General features: G+C 38.9%; 2 protein-coding genes across 5 annotated transcripts; both read left to right on the top strand.

Annotated features, from left to right (window-relative positions):
- Window positions 1–445: 445 nt before the first annotated feature.
- Window positions 446–2556, top strand: si:dkey-51e6.1 (uncharacterized protein LOC558617 homolog). Its single transcript, XM_017406938.3, has 3 exons — window positions 446–641; window positions 1206–1330; window positions 1415–2556. The coding sequence occupies exons 1-3, from the start codon at window positions 500–502 to the stop codon at window positions 1505–1507; spliced, it is 360 nt and encodes a 119-aa protein (XP_017262427.1). The 5' UTR covers window positions 446–499; the 3' UTR covers window positions 1508–2556.
- Window positions 2557–5179: 2623 nt separating this feature from the next.
- lg24h1orf112 (linkage group 24 C1orf112 homolog) lies at window positions 5180–16371 on the top strand. Of its 4 annotated transcripts, none has more exons than XM_017407230.3 (25): window positions 5180–5302; window positions 5688–5813; window positions 6051–6090; window positions 6202–6290; window positions 6765–6869; window positions 6989–7129; window positions 9366–9528; window positions 10181–10265; window positions 10355–10493; window positions 10787–10876; window positions 10976–11040; window positions 11141–11289; window positions 11606–11735; window positions 12032–12218; window positions 12778–12860; window positions 13397–13448; window positions 13555–13644; window positions 13862–14047; window positions 14586–14705; window positions 14784–14879; window positions 14960–15073; window positions 15328–15432; window positions 15529–15609; window positions 15690–15839; window positions 16063–16371. In XM_017407230.3, the coding sequence occupies exons 2-25, from the start codon at window positions 5718–5720 to the stop codon at window positions 16261–16263; spliced, it is 2757 nt and encodes a 918-aa protein (XP_017262719.1). In that variant the 5' UTR covers window positions 5180–5302; window positions 5688–5717; the 3' UTR covers window positions 16264–16371. The 4 variants fall into 4 exon arrangements, with proteins under 4 accessions (XP_017262719.1, XP_017262720.1, XP_017262717.1 ...); XM_017407231.3 differs by having other exon boundaries at window positions 5252–5302; window positions 5685–5813; XM_017407228.3 differs by having other exon boundaries at window positions 5257–5417.
- The last annotated feature ends 48 nt before the right edge of the window (window positions 16372–16419 follow it).

Here is a 16419-nt window from a genome sequence, read left to right as displayed (position 1 = left end):
AAAATCTACATCAGCATGTTTCCACATGATTATTGTTTAAAGATCATCCAGACAAGAAGTTTAAGCAGCCATGACTAAAAACATCACTCTTCATGAACCAAAACTACATCCCAATAAACTTCGACCCTGATCAGTGATCATGTTGTGGAAAACAAGGACGAAATATTTGTGTGGCAGCAGGAAATAAACAAATCATATAAAGATGAAGAAGCTGATGTTGAGACATATAGCAAACACAGGCCGGTGGGTTTTATTTTTCCATAAATCAAAACAATATCTTATAGAAAATGAAGGAAGAAACTATAACATTTTAACATATTTTTGTTGTTGTTGTTGGTGGTGCCATGCGGGGTCACCAGCGTGCAAACACACAAGTCCGCGCGGAATCGAGCGTCCTGTCCCTTTAAGACCGGAAATAGAAAGTCCATATATGGTCCAAATAAAGCGAATCGGATGTTTGCTGTGTTTGGCAGATTCCTGATCAGTCTTGAGAGTCACCATGGCAGAGGCTCTGGCTAAAGTTCCCGACGTAGAGATCGACCCAGAAGGAACTTTTAAATATATTTTAGTGAGAGTGAAAGTGAAAGGTGGCGACGCGCAGAAAGACATAGTGCGGGGCACCAAAAGTGCAGAGTACCACAGTAAGTTTTCTGCACGAGGCGCGTCAAGTGCGTCAGCTCAGGTCTGACTTGCAGGTCAAGGCAGATTGTTTTGTGAACTTGCAGTATGTACACATTATGCATGCCAACCTTGACATGCTGTTAGGACCTCAGATCAGGGGTGTAACTGTAGATGGGTCGGGCCTCGGTTGTTTATAAGGGTGGCCAAGTTATATCTAAATATTGCCCACCTCCATGAAAGGCGGGAAATCATGCAATTCCCCGTGTGTGTCTTTGTTTATCTCTGTTAGCAAAATACCTCATGAACCACTAGATAAATATTGTTAAAATTCTCAAAGAAAAAAAAAATCATTGAATGTACATCTAGAATTGACTGACTTTTGGAGTCAACCTGATTCAAGATGGCTGTCAAACATTGAAATAACTTAGTTTTACAAATATTTGAGCGAAATTTTAGTGTTGTAGTAGCTGCGACTTATTCCCACCACATACTCAAAATGCTAACAAAGAGTTTACAAATTATTACCAAACAACGTCAATATGTTTTGCTTATTTTAACTTTTTAAACGTTTCCTTGATTTCCAGATCATATATTTGACAAGGTCAGTCCAGCTCTGGAGGCCTTAGGGATGGAGTGTAAATGCCTTGGAGGAGGGAAGATTGAGCACAACAGCAAGGAGAAGAAAATCAGGGTGTTTGGGGAGTCGACTGTAGGTTTATTTGAAGAAACAGACTTAAAAAAAAATCTTTCGTATATATTGTGCTAATGTAAATGCTGTCTTTTTCATTTTCAGGCTTTTGGCAAAGCAGAACACTTTGCGTCTGCAGAGAAGCTGAAGACTGTCTTCACTGACTATGAAATCACTTGGTCTGATGACAAGAAATGAGAGTTTAACCCATAACCTGTGCGCCTCTATTTATGAGTCAAAACCTAGAAAACTACATGCGAATGCCACAATTTTCTGTTCTACTATCATTTAATTCAAATGCAGCATTTTCTCAGAGGGGCATTTTGACAAAGTATTTATGGGTGAGGGTTAGAATTTGCATTAAGCTTTTTACATGATTTTGTGTGTAAATTTGGTCATTTTCATTTACGTGAAATGTGAAAGTTTTATGAACTGAGTCCTAAAATAGATTATTTTCCCCTTTTTACTTTGTTTCGGCTTGACGTCTTATTAATTGCTGTCTGTTTGCCAAGCGTAAAGTCCATACAGGAAGTGGTGAGCAAGCTGGAATCACGAACGTATCCTGTTGGTCTGAGGGAAAGTTTAGTTTAAAATGCCAGAGACTGAAAACAGTGACGGTTTCTTTCTATTGTGTTAGCATACTTTCTTTTATGTGAGAGTCTATTTAATGAATAATAATAATAATAATAAAAACAATAAACTAAATTTCACAACACTGTCCAGAAAATGAAAGATATTGACCAGATCTTCTGAAGTAGGGTTCTGTGGAAAAGTAATGAGCAATTATTATCTTACCTGTTGTAGACATAGCTTCAAACAGCCTCAGTTTGAAGAAATGGAGTTTAATTCTGACCAGATTGCATGGTAGTATGAGCCACTATAAAATTTATAATATTAGAATTGTTTTTAGATGGCAGTCACCCGCTTCAGTCATTGGCCCTCTTGGACTAGTTGTTAGCTTGTCAGAATTAAAATTGTTACAAACTGAGGTCATTCAAAGCACTATCTACAGCAGGTAGGATATTTACTGTTCACAATCTTTCTGCAGAAGATTCAAAGGATCTGATCCATGTAATTTGATTTCAAAAGAACAAAAATTAAAATCAATTCAGTTGCCTGTGAAGTTGTTTTATCTCCTGATCTTTTCACATCATTTTCATTTTTTTGTCAGCATCAAAGTTGTAAAATTGTTTAATATCTTAGAATTAAAAAAATATATATATTTTCCACCATTTAACAGAATTTTAGCACAATGTCGGATGTGATCATTTTTACAGCAAAACATTTATTTACTCAGGTTTTGTACAGACATTTTCAGTTTTGCTAAAATCAGTCTGATAAACCCATGAATTAAAATACACCAGAATAAAAAAATCTAAATACTACTTCTACTACTGGTTTACTTCCACACATTTATCAAACACTCTTGAGATTGACCAAAAAAGTAAAGACAAATATATTTTTAAAATTTGATTATAATGTTAAGAAAAAACAATTATTTTTGCATTGTTTAAACCATAATATATGGATCTGACGATGGTGTATTGGTGTAGATTCTCAGTCGTGCAGGACATGGCGTATCTTGAGAGTGACGTCTAGTTGCTTGCTTTAAAAGAGAAATGTAATCAAATCTCAATATGTTAATTTGCATGAATATCATTTAGTGAAACATTTTTACAAAACATTCCAGGGACCTATTTCTCTGACTTAAAACTTAAATAACTTCTTCTTTTTAGTGTTTTTGTCAATAAATGCCAAAGTGGGGTGATTTGGGAGGCAGAGTTGCTGTCCTGGGTTCATGACATGCACAGTGCCAGCTCCAAAAGATTGCTGAAGGACCAAAAATGCATTCACTGTTCCATTATTTATTAGTGGAAATGGAAGAAGAACCCTTCTTGAATATGAAGAAATGTCCAAAAACTTTGTGGGAGTCATGGATATATACTTTGAAAGTATCTCAAGGTGGTATTAATGAAATCTACCCAAACATTTGTGACAACTGAGCTGCTCACATAAAATTAAAGTGGAGAATGAAGCTGCTGTTTTCACACAGACGTTCCATTTTTCCTTTCATTTCATCTTAAAATACATGTTTTAGGCCCGGAGACCAGCTGAAAAGCTACAACACAAAGCATCCGTTTCTATGGTGTACGATTGTTTGCTTATGATAGTCCACATCCTTTTTCTCAGGGTTTCACCGAAATGAGATTAGTTGCAGAAAAAAATATTAGGGTTAGAGTGGGCCACGTGAAACTTCGCAGACTAGATCAAAATTAGCTCTTTTGCAAACACTGACACACGAGCTCACCCTGTTGTACTTGACCCTCATCAACAGACATAACCTAAACACTGATTTTGGCTGCATTACCAGCCACCCACCGACCTTAAAAAAGAAATAACAAAAGGCATCTTCCTTCCAGTTCCCATCCCAATCCTGGGCCCCATTTCCTGTAAAATGATAACCTTTGTATTATCTGCAAACAGGGAGGTCAGAGTAGGAGGCAGAATTCTTCAGCTCTTTTAGACTCAGCCCTTTTCTCGGAAAACACCGATGTTACAGTCAAGACCTAGTTTTTCACTAAATAACATCATACTGTCTGTAATGCAACCGTAAAAAGTATGTCATCATGTCTGGATGAGCAGATTCTATAGATTAAATAATGTCTTAAATGTTGTAGCTCACTATATAATAATAATATATAATCACTATAAATCTAATGTTTTAAAAAAACTGTATGGACACTATACTGGCTCACATATTATTCATGTTAACACCATTATAGAAGTAAAAAATGAAAATACTACAACATAAGCTGATCACCGTGGTTCTGGCTGGACAGGGTTTCTTTGAAGAGGACTGGAAGAACATGAATACACTTTACATATGTTATATGTAAAGTGTATTTCTTAACAACAGATCAGACTAATTTTTGTATTGTAAATACTTTCACGCGCCTACTGGTCCAGACATTTTTACTTCAAGTGACTATAGTCCCACAGTGCACTTTGTTTATCTACGATTAGAAGACAGAGGCATAGGTTTTAGGTCATAATTCCCAAAGAAGAAGTCAGTCATTTCCTGCAGCCAGCAGCTCACACCTCAGGCTGCCACATCAAGGAACAGCAACATGCCTTAGTTCAATGGCTAAGATCTTATCAGCCAAACAATGGCTTACAGGGACAGGCAAATCAGAGTCAATGTAAATTCCACATGCCTGAATGTCAAATCACTTTCAACACTTTGGAAATGCATCCTGTAGTTTCCTAATCACTTTAGTCACATGAACTAAGTTTAAGTACTAAATGGAAGTTGATAAAGGCCTATTAACTACCTATATGTGTGTTTTAGAAATACAGCATGAAATTGATGATGCCTAACATACAAACCAAAAAAAGTAATTTCAAGTGTACAATACTCACTAGAGAAGGTGGCAGCTGCATTTGAAAGAATAAATTAATGATACATTTATTGACTTTTAAAATAGAGATAAAATCATTAAAAACAAGAACAAGAATCACAAGTCATCAGTAAGCAATATAAATATATCATCATATATCAGCAACAACAACAAAAACAAAACAACTGGACTTCTGTTGAAGATCTGAAAATCGTAGATTGATTATTTAATTAATTTATTTGTTAGTTGATTGATTTCAGATTTGCCATGTTCTGGATGACTGAGAATCTAGACCACCATAAGTTATGTTTGTGATTTAGTCATTGATATTTGTAAATTTGATTGTGTAAAATAAATATTTAAAGAACACAGGACACGCGGAATAGTAAAAGCACACTTTTAAAGAGAACTTTATCAAATATGTCAGTCGCCATTGTTGTTTACATTCTTCTTTTTCTTCTTCTTTTCATTCTCTTCTCCTATTGGTCGGACAATATGACTTCCACCAATCAGCGCAGTGGAAGCTGAGTCGCGTCAGCGTCAGTCAGAACGTCACATCCGACTCATACTGTGGCGCGGGGTCTATTCCTCCAAAGTAAACGGACTACTCTTTTTACTTTTTAATATATGATAACGTTAGGAAATACTGTCTTATATGGATGTGAGCTTATTTTATGTCCGTGGGTAAAATAATCTGTTTTGTATTTAAGGTAAGAGGCTGTACGTCTTATTATCGATACCCAGCTAGTACTACAGTATGCTAACATGATTAAATGTAGCATTTAACAAAACATGTAATGTTCATGTACACACAAGGTAACGTCTGCCCAGGTTGCTTTTAGCTAGTCTAAGCGGTACCCGACTTGACGATGACAGCACCAGCTCGCTAAGAAAACAAACTAACTATTAAATCCGAAGTGATTCATTCCCAGTGATTCACTCACAGACTGCTTCCCAACTTTCCCGTCTTCTTTAAGCAGCGCTGACTGTCACCGGTGTCTGCATTCATCATGTCCCAGACCAACACTCCTCTCCTGGATGAGGTGGTGCAGTGGAGTCAGGAAACCTGTCGCCAGGAGCTCAAGTCTGTCCTGCCAAAGCTCACCATATCCTCTCTAATGTCATTTTGTCCTCGTGCCAGTTTTTACACTTATAATTATAATGCATTACAGACCTGTTTATGCAACATTTTGTATAGCACAGTACTATGTCAGCTTTTGATAGTGGTGTAAAATAACATGAAAGTTTATGCACATCAGTGCTAGTTATTTCTGTAGTAATATTTATAAGGCTTGTACAGAGAAATAAGGAGGAATGTGCTGCTCTTCCTTGACTTCTTGTACTCTTTGCATTTTGAGTCAGAGAGTTGGGATGATCATACACGTAAGTGTCCTATTTGCTCTTAAAAAATAATAGTTACAAAGGCTGACTTTGTGCCTTAAAGATATTTAGCAATCTAATATGATCTATGTGTAAAATGTAACAATCCCACAGGTATACTGAAGATAATTATAGACCTGTTCCTCCCACATATTGGTTTGTCAGAGCTGGAAGATGAGTGCTTCTCCAAGATCTTGCCAAAGGTAAATGTGTGAAATGCACATTTTCTTAATGACCTATTATCCAAACGCTTTATGAACACCTGTTCATTCACAACATAAACATCATGCATAATACTTATATATTAACTTGATGTTTTTGTTTAGGTGTATATGGCATCATCTCAAGGTTGCATTATGTGATACCCAATTTCAAATGCTTTTACTAAAAGCAAAATAATAATAGTTAAATTTGTACAGCACCTTTCATGAAACCCAAGGACTCCTTACAAAGGAGATCAGACTAAATAAAAAGACTACTTAAAAATAAAATAAAACAACAATGAAAGTCACGTTATCTTTTAGCCCTATGGGGAATTGGTTTTGTGGCCAGAGAAATCTTTGACAGAAGTAATTGTTTACTTGTGAATCGCTGCTGTGTTTGACACTACTTACTTTAAAATGTGAAGGTCTGTCTTTGTGAGTGACTTAATCTCTGTTTGACACAAATGTCTGCAGGCAGTGACAATGTTTAACAGCATGATGAAAGAAATTATGGATCAAGTTGGTGGGCTTTCAAGTCAAAATACTGAACTCCGTGCTTTGCTGAGGAACATTTTGCAGGTGTGATTAAATCTTATACTGAGAGAACACAGAAAAGATTTTAGACAAATACTGTATGTAGTTAGTAGGCTGGTTATTTTCCCAATGACATTTTCTTAAGACATTGTTTTCCGTTTCAGGGAATGATACAGTTAATCGATGCACTTTCCGCTTGTGTGCGACATGTCGGCTCATTTGAAGAAGCCCCCGACTTGGATGCTATTCGCTCTTTGCCGACTTGTATCCTGAAAGTTCTGAGGGAAACGTTTCAGCACTGCAAGGTTTGTTTGCCCCAGTCTATATATATATATATATATATATATATATATATATTTATGTATACTGTATACTGTGGATTCATTTCTTTGGGTGTAAAGATAAGAACCACATCATCCAGTATAAAGACAGTATTTCTCAAACCAAATCCAGCTACTTCTCAGACATCATCAGTGCTAATGTTGGCAATTCAAAAACACTGTTCTCTCTTCTTAACCGTTCAGTCTCATCCCCTAACTCTCTACCCTCTCACATGGTTTCCACTGATTTCTGCAACTCTTTAATACTCTATTTCAATGAAAAAATCAATTTAATTCATAAACACCTTGGTTCAAATACCGCCACTTGCATTTATGTTGACCTCCCCCCTCCCTCCCTCTCCTTTTCCGTCTTCTCCCTCCCCTCTGCTGATGACATCTCCAGCATCATCAGCAAATCAAAGTCCTCCACCTGCCAGCTTGATCCTTTTCCCACTGTCCTTGTTAAATCATGTCTCCCGTCTCTGCTACCTAGCATCACTAACATCATCCACTCCTCCCTAACCTCTGGCATTGTTCCCACAGCTTTTAAATCTGCTGCCATTACCCCCATCCTCAAGAAACCAGGTCTTGACCCAACCAACTTCAATAATCTTCGTCCCATCTCTAACCTGCCCTTCGTTTCCAAGGTTCTGGAAAAAGTCGTCTACAGTCAACTTCACTCTCACCTCTCCAACAATAACTTCTATGAAGAGTTTCAATCTGGTTTTCGCCCCCATCACAGCACCGAAACAGCTCTAATAAAAATTACTAACGATCTTCTTCTTGCTGCTGACTCTGGCCTTCTGTCCATCCTCATCCTACTTGACTTAAGTTCTGCTTTCGACACGATCTGTCATTCTATCCTCCTTAACAGACTAACCTCCATTGGCATCTCTGGTATTCCATTAGCTTGGTTCAAATCCTACCTCTCTGACCGCACTCAATTCATACAAATTAAATCCTTCTGTTCTCAGTCTTCCCCCGTCTCCACCGGTGTCCCCCAAGGCTCTGTCCTTGGACCCCTCCTCTTCATCACCTACCTCCTTCCTCTGGGTAACATTTTCCGCAAATTCGGTGTCCATTTCCACTGCTATGCCGATGATACACAGCTCTATATTTCAACTAAACCAGGCTCCACTAACCCACCCTCCATCCTCACCGACTGTCTCACTGAGCTCAATCACTGGTTTTCTAACAATTTCCTACAACTCAACAGTAACAAAACAGAAATAATCCTTGTTGGCACAAAAAACACCATTTCAAAATCAAACCATCTTCTCATCCCCCTTAACAACTCTTTGCTATCTCCCTCGCCTCAGGTCAAGAGTCTCGGTGTCATCCTCGACACCACTCTCTCCTTCACTTCCCACATTAACCATATCACTCGGTCTGCCTATTTCCATCTCCGTAATATTAACCGTCTCCGTCCTTCTCTCTCACCCCGCTCCACTGCCATTCTTGTTCATAGTCTTGTCACTTCCCGTATAGATTACTGCAACTCCCTCCTCTATGGCCTCCCCAACAAAACTCTCCAAAAGCTACAGACAGTCCAGAACTCAGCTGCCCGTGTCATCACCCAAACCTCCTCCTATCACCACATCACTCCTGTCCTGCAGCAGCTCCACTGGCTCCCGGTTAAATCACGCATCATCTTCAAAACTATTCTTCTCACTTTCAAAGCTATCCACAGTCTTGCCCCTCCTTACCTGTCTGACCTGCTACACACCACCATCCCCTCTCGCTCTCTCAGATCATCCTCTTCGCTACACCTACATGTACCCGTTGCCCGCCTCTTCACCATGGGGAGCAGGGCCTTCTCCTGCTCTGCCCCCCACCTCTGGAACGCTCTACCTCCTGACCTACGAAACACCACCTCCCTTTCTCTGTTCAGGACTAAACTTAAAACTCATCTCTTCAGAATAGCTTACCCCTCCTAACTTTGTTTTATGTATTTTATATTTTAACTCATGCCTGTTCTTTGCACTGCTTTTTTATTTTTTGATTTCTTCATTGATGTAAAGTGTCCTTGGGTGTCCTGAAAGGCGCTATTTAAATAAAATGATTATTATTATTATTATTATTATAATAAGACCATCTCAGTTCACCAAAAAAAAAAACCTTTAGTATACAAAGGGGCATAAAACCAGCTACAAACTGTTTAACATAGAATGCCTTATTTAAATAGCTAGAATACAAAAGTTGACATGTATGTTTTCTGCAGGATAGTGAGGTGGTTTACTGTGGCCGTCTGTCCCTGGTGGCAGACCTGCTTCAAGGTCTCTTCAAGGAGGCCTATTCCCTGCAGAAGGGTCTGTTAGAGCTTCTAGAAAGGATTTCTTTGGACAGTAGTGCCTCAGAGAACATCATCACTGAGATTGTTACAGGTATGCTGGTTTATGTCTCCGTGTACTCAACCTTTCTGTCTGTGTGAGTTTGGTGCACAGAGAACATAGATCATAGATTTCAAAAGAAACTGACGTGCGATGGTTTCTGAGGGTCCATGTTCCGGGCGACCTGTCCTGGAGCAGCCATAGTACATTCATCAGGAAGGCACAGCAGAGACTGTACCTCCCAAGGGTGTTTAGGACCAACTACCTAACAAAACAACTGCTGGTATCTTTGTGTAAACTTGAGAGAGCACACTGATTGTGTGTGGTTATCTAACTGCACAGCACAAGAAAGGAAAGCACATCCAGAGGGTTGTCACTACAGCTCAGAAAGTTACTGGCTGCCCTCTTTTCTCCCTGGATGATAGTACAGTTCCCGTAGTGTGGGGAAAAAGCACAACATTTGATTTACAGTTAGTGACTGTTATTTGATCACTTTTTATTTCTCATTTGTTGTTCATACATACTGTTTTATTGCTCCTGCACTGAGGAGGATTGCATAAAAATTTTGTTGTAATTATTTATTTATTTGCAGTGAAAATAAAAATTATATACTTTTCTGTTCTCATTGCAGCGCTGGGCATTGTCAAGCCTTTATTTAATTGTACTTGGGCTCTTAAAGTTCAGTTTTCTTCTTCGTCTTTTACAGTGATTCATAGTCTTCTGGACATCTGCTCCGTCATCTCCGACCTGGACATGGCACTGCACGCAAACACCTGGAAGTTCCTCATCAAGTAAGTCTTTTTAGTGTTCGAATATTCTCCTTTGCCAAGTTTTTGCCTTCATATTTGCTTCTAAATGCTCCTATTTTCATTTTGTTTAGACAGAGTCTGAAGTACCAGTCCTTGGTGGAGGAACATCTGCATCACGGTGACATCGTCAACAGTCTGTGTGACAACTTGGTGGCCTCCTTCCACAACTCTATGGAACTGGCCGAACAGATCAAGCAAGCTGGTTTGGAGGTAGAAAAGCTCTATTTGGTTGTTTTCAAAAAAGATAAAGACAGAACACTATTATTTATAGATTGTATTAACTTGCTTTCACATAAGTGTGATCATGTTTAAACAAAATTGACAATAAAACAACCACAGTATACATTTGTCTTTACTGACTTGATCCTATCTAAAGTCACAACAGTAGTTCTCCCCTGTGTTCTACATAGATAACACATTTCCTGTGTTTTTAACTCTTGTCCCTGCCCGCAAAAAAAATGTCCTTTGTTAGTGTGAGGTCCAAGGTAGATGGTCTTTTTCAGGGGTCAACACAAAGCCCAGAATACAAGCTGTTCCAGAAAACTGCGAAGATGTGCAGATTTTTTGCCAACACTTTGGTTCATTACATAAAGGTACTATATAAATTTAAAAGAATTTGTAACCCCTTGTGATGTATACGAAAGAAAACATAGTAAACTGACATATCTTTGTATTTTGTATCCTTTCAACAGGAATTTAAATTTTTCCTGACAAAGTACTGTAGCAACTTTCACCATTTTTACCTCCAGATCATCAGGTACTAGTGGTTTGCCTGTACGTTTAGAGACCCAGCTCAGCTCATGTTTTATCTTTTGATTTATGTGTCTGATTATGAGGATGACCCTGATGTCTTTCAGTGAGTTCCCTCCCAGTTTGTGCGCTCCAGTGTTGCCCGCAGCCCTCGCCGGGGAGCTGAGTGCAGCAGCTCTGGTTCCCATGACTGCCTTCCTGCTCCAGCTGCTGCCTCTAAGGCGTTTTGCTGAAGTTGTGCTCCAGCCGGATCTGCGTGAGTTGAAACACATTTAAAAGTAGCCAGTTTTAGGTTAGCATTGTGGCCATTTTGACAGGTAAAATGTCAGTAAATAATCGACAACTATTATTCTGAATTCTGTCAGTTTGAATAACTGCAACATTAAATAATCAAAGTCTTGCAAACCAGTCAAGCAGCTGAGAAAGACTTGCTTTGTCTTTAAGTTAACTAATAGTTACTCATTCTAACTGGATTTATTTTACAAACTCAAACATTCCTCAAAAAACGTTGACGTTTTTCCCTGCTGCTGATTTTTACTCGATCAATAAAATTTACGACCTGCTTGATGCAGGGTTGAGTCCTGAACGGGAGCTTCCTCAGTGTCTCCTCCTGGTGAGCATCTTAGGACATCTAGCTGGCCAACCAGAGGAGGTCCAGCAGCTGTGGTACACTGGCAGCCAGTTCTCAGAAGACTCACCCAGGTGATAAAGGTTTTCATAACTGAACAATTTACTCATAATAGGGCAAAAGCCATAGGTGATTATTGCATTTTTAAGTCAGTTTTACTATAACTATTCAAACTGTTTACATTGTTAAAGTCAGTTCTATTTATGTAACTGTGTAAATATGTATGATTCATCACACATGATGGAGTCAAACAGGCCAAGACACTAAAACAAGTATGAATCTGATGAGCAGTTTCTTATCAGTTGTAGTGAATATTGGTTTATGTTGGCTTCATGTCAGTAAATTTCTCCTTTGTTCTGGTTCTCTTCAGGCTTCCACTTTACCAGGCTATCTTTATTAGCTTCCGACGATGTTGCACCGAGCGTAAGGTACCGGTGCTGCTGCCAGGGGTGATGTTAAAGGGGCAGGCCCAGGTCCAGGTCACTCTGCACCACCACATCTGTGTGCAGCTGTGTGCCAGTGTGGCTGTGCTCCCTCCTGCGTTCTTTCCTGTGCTTGTACGCTCCACACACACACACACACACACACACACACACAATCACATCTTCTATATTATATGCATTATTTGTAGAACTGCACTCATTTTTACTTTTAATCCAGATTTTATCTAAGTGTAAAGGCAATTAGGGGAGTGTAACATTGGGCAAAAAATAGTTTATTATGATGTGCTTCAGTGAAACTACATTTGTTTTGATTAGATTGAATAGGGTTGCCCTAAAAACATTTTTTCTTTTTAGTTCCAGATATTAGCTATTACCCTCCTGAAAACACCACTTTGTAATAGAAAGTAAAAACAGATTTTTTCTTAACGTTGATGTAGGGTGTGGATCAAAAACACAGTAGAAGGTGGAGGCTAATTTCAAATAATTTATTTACTTTGGCTGCCTAAAATCTGCACATTAGCTGTGTTTGTTTTCAGGATTTCCTCTCATTCAAAGCATGTAATTCTTTCACTTTTGGTTGTAGTGAGTTAAATATTTATCTAACTTTTTTCTCCTTTTTATTTTCTCCTCCTGTCTGTCGGATTTCCCCCACGCGATTATCGCTCTTTTTCAGGAACGTTGTTTAGTTGACGCCGTGCTCCAAGCTGACACTCAAACAGCTCTGCTGGCAGAAGATGTTTGGTGCTTTACAGCACGGTGAGAGTGACGAGGATACATTTCAGTGTTTCAGTGTGGTTCAGCAGTGAACTTGTCTTCTTTAAATTGATCTTTTGAAAATATGGAATCATGTGAGGTTTTTGTATACTTGAAATGAGATCGAAATTTTGCATGTCTTTAAACTATTATACTTCCTCCACTTTGCTTCACATTTGACGAAAGGGTTTGATGTTGTCTTTATTCTTCACAATTGCAAAAGCGCAGCATTTTTAAAATTTGTCAGCAAACTGCCATATCGTTCATTGATTAACCTGTAGGTCTTTTAAAAAACAATGACATAAGAATGCAATAGTTTTTGTATTTTGTGAAGATCAGACCATGTTTTATGGGTATTTAATGTCAGATAAAACATGTCATATTGATGGAGGAAACTGATTCTTGCAACTTGTATTTATTGTTTAATAAATATATATACTGTATTGCTTTACACTAAAAGTTCTGCAGATGTATTTTAAAAAGGACTAGTGCTTTTTCAGGCATGGTTCATCAACATGTGATTTTGTCTGTGCTCACAGTTATGGCTCAGCAGAACTTTGTCTACATCATGTCCACCTCATTGCTCAGATGGTGGGTAGGAATAAAGAATTAATACAATATAATATTCCTGATGCCTTTACTAGGTTGCAGCTTTCACACTGACATACGTCACCTGCGTCTCTCTGTTCTCCTACAGGTGAAAGCGTGTACCACTGAGTGTTACCAGTTGTTCCACCTGGGACTGCTGCTGAAACGCATGGTTTTCCTTATGACGCCAAACCACCAGGTTCGAAAAACCCTGAGTTTTGAAAGGGCAGACTGATAAGACGTGTTTAATTGACGGACATGAGCCTCATTCTGCATTATTTATTACCTCAGTCTGACCCTGACTGTTTATTAACAGTAGTAGTAACAAATATGATTCAGATTTTTTTTTTATCAAATTAGGTGACAACTGAATAATATTTCAAGCGCACAGAGAAAGACTTTTTTTCTTTTGCCAGATGGAGCTGGTGGCTCATTTCCCACCGTCGAAGGTGGAGAACCTTCCAGTTTGGCAGCACGTCCTCCTCAGAGCTCTTTCGCAGGAAACTTATCTGCATGTGCAGGCAGACATTATTGGCCTCACTGAAAAGGCGCTAAATGACTGGGAAAACGGAGGATACAGACTTGGACAAATAGACAAAGTGGTGAGAACATTCACAGAATCGCAGTGTCGGGGGGGGGGGGTTAATATTCTTCAGGATCTTACCCTGTAGGGACTGTCCATGTGCGTCAAGGCAAACTTGTTGATTCGTCATGAACAACATCATCAACATCAAGAAAAACGTTGCAGGACGGCTTATGTCCTTGTGAATCAAAGGTTCGATTCAATTTCAAACCAATTATACTTTGTAAGACATCCAGTGTCTTCTGTTTGATTGATTTTAGTACTCTTTAGGAAGTTTTGCAATTCAGACATCTAGTGCTCCACAAACGGACTATTTTTTTATCTCAAAAGCATGAATTAATTAAAAGTTTTAATATAGTATAAATGTCCGATTGTTTGTAGATACATATATTTAAACCAGAACTATCAGGCTTTTTGTCTCAGACTGTGCTGCCGCCACCAGTCACTTTTTTTCCCCCCAGAGATCACTGCAAAAGCAAAACAATACAAGGAAATTTGGGAGAATTTCAAATGAAAGGTCAAATTAGTTATATTTCCAAAGTCTCTCTTGTTGCCAGAACGCGGTGCTGTTATCCCTCCTATCAGTGCTCCGAGGGCAGCCGTCTCCTGGGGAACAATGCGTGTTATCTGCAGTGACGGTAATGACACAGCTGTGGTCTCGGATGAGTCCTGATCAGGCGAGTACAAAGTTTACACACACCGAATAAAGTCATAAGGTTCATTACTGTAATCTTGGTAACTTGTCATGTTCTCAGGTGCACACCTACCCAGTTCTTCAGCACACTCTGCATCTCCTCCTGTCAACCACAGCCTTTTTAGTGAAAAACATCGAGCCTCAAGTCATTTATCAGGTAAACCTTAGCTTTTACTGTCCACATTAAGCAGCTAAAGGAAGGAGAAGAGTCGAGTTTAATGCTGGCTGTTCTTTCAGGCATTGTTGTGTCTGGATGCTGTGGTTTCGAAGAAATGTGCTGATCATCTGCTGCTGGCTGCCCTGGAGTTTCTCTCCTCCTTGGGAAAGATCTTTATCCCTCCAGACACTCAGGTAATGAAACGAAACTAATACAAAATTATTATTTTTTTTTACCTACTGTCTTTCCTAATATTTAGCTGGAGATAATCTTTTCTTAAATCTTCAACCCTGTATATAAAAAAACCCAATTTATCTGCAAAAGATTAAATTAACAGACTGAGTGACATAGTTTAAATATACCATTTGTGCTACATAACTTCTAAAGTGTATATATACTACGCTAGAAACAGTAATGTTATTTCCAGTATAATATGTTTTTGTCTCAGGGTCAGATTCTTCCCAGACTGAGCGGCCTTTTCAAAGCCCTTCTGACGGACAAATCCTGGCTGCTACATCAGCACGCCCTAGAGGCCTTTTCATACTTTGCAGAGGTACTGCAAGAATGACATTGATGCTATCATTTCAATGTAATGCCGTGTGGTGTTGAAGTCTGAACTTATCCTAAACATGTCCCTCTGCTGCTTTAGAATACAAACCACGAAGAGGTAATTTCCCAGAGTTTGAGTGTGGAAGAAACAAAAACCAAAGTGGTCAATTACCTTAGCAAGGTAGGCAAAATGAACATACGATGTTATGGAAGATCTCCTTAGGCAAAAACAAATGACGACTCCATTTATTTTTGCCGCAGACCCTGAATGCACGGGAAGATGCAGAGTCCCGGCTACTGAGGCTCAAACAGGAGGCGGCAGTAATCGAAGAGCACAATAAAAGACAAGAGAGCAAAGAAACTGTTTCCAACAAACAGGCTGCAGAAGCTGAAGTCATCACAAACTCTGAGGTGGGTTAAATTTGCCAAAAATCTACTTCTTAAACACACAGTTGTAAGAAAAAACACTTGCTAATAATGAAATAGTACTGGACAGAACAAAATGTAACCAATCAGATTTAAGTGGGTTATTTAAATTGCATTGACAAAAGACTGGAGTGCTGTAAATCATTTACTTATAAGACATCATTATTGATAATTTCTGTTTTCTCTGTAATTGTTTCCTCCCTCTCAGCCGTGTCCGAAGAAAGCTCGACAGGAGACCAGCACAGAGGAGGAGTACAGCCGCTACATCCAGACAGCTCAGAGTGCTTTGAAAGCCCTCCAGGCTCTAACAGAGAGGAACGAAGCTCCTCCACCGTGGCTGGAAGACAAACTGCACGAGCTGCAGACCCTCATAGCAAACATCGGTTCAGTCAGACCCACAACCTCGTAGCTCTGGTTTGTTTTAAACTCATCTGTATGTTTCATCAATCAAAAGTTTGTACTTTTTTTTTTTGTTCTTCTTCCGACTTTTTGTGTTACTGTTTATTAAAATATTTTAATACTAACAAGTTTAGTCTTCACTATATCATTATTATGTTGTAAATGA

Source organism: Kryptolebias marmoratus, linkage group LG24, assembly GCF_001649575.2.
Source record: "Kryptolebias marmoratus isolate JLee-2015 linkage group LG24, ASM164957v2, whole genome shotgun sequence".
Classification (NCBI taxonomy): Eukaryota; Metazoa; Chordata; class Actinopteri; order Cyprinodontiformes; family Rivulidae; genus Kryptolebias; species Kryptolebias marmoratus.
This window is presented reverse-complemented; position numbering and strand designations above follow the sequence as displayed.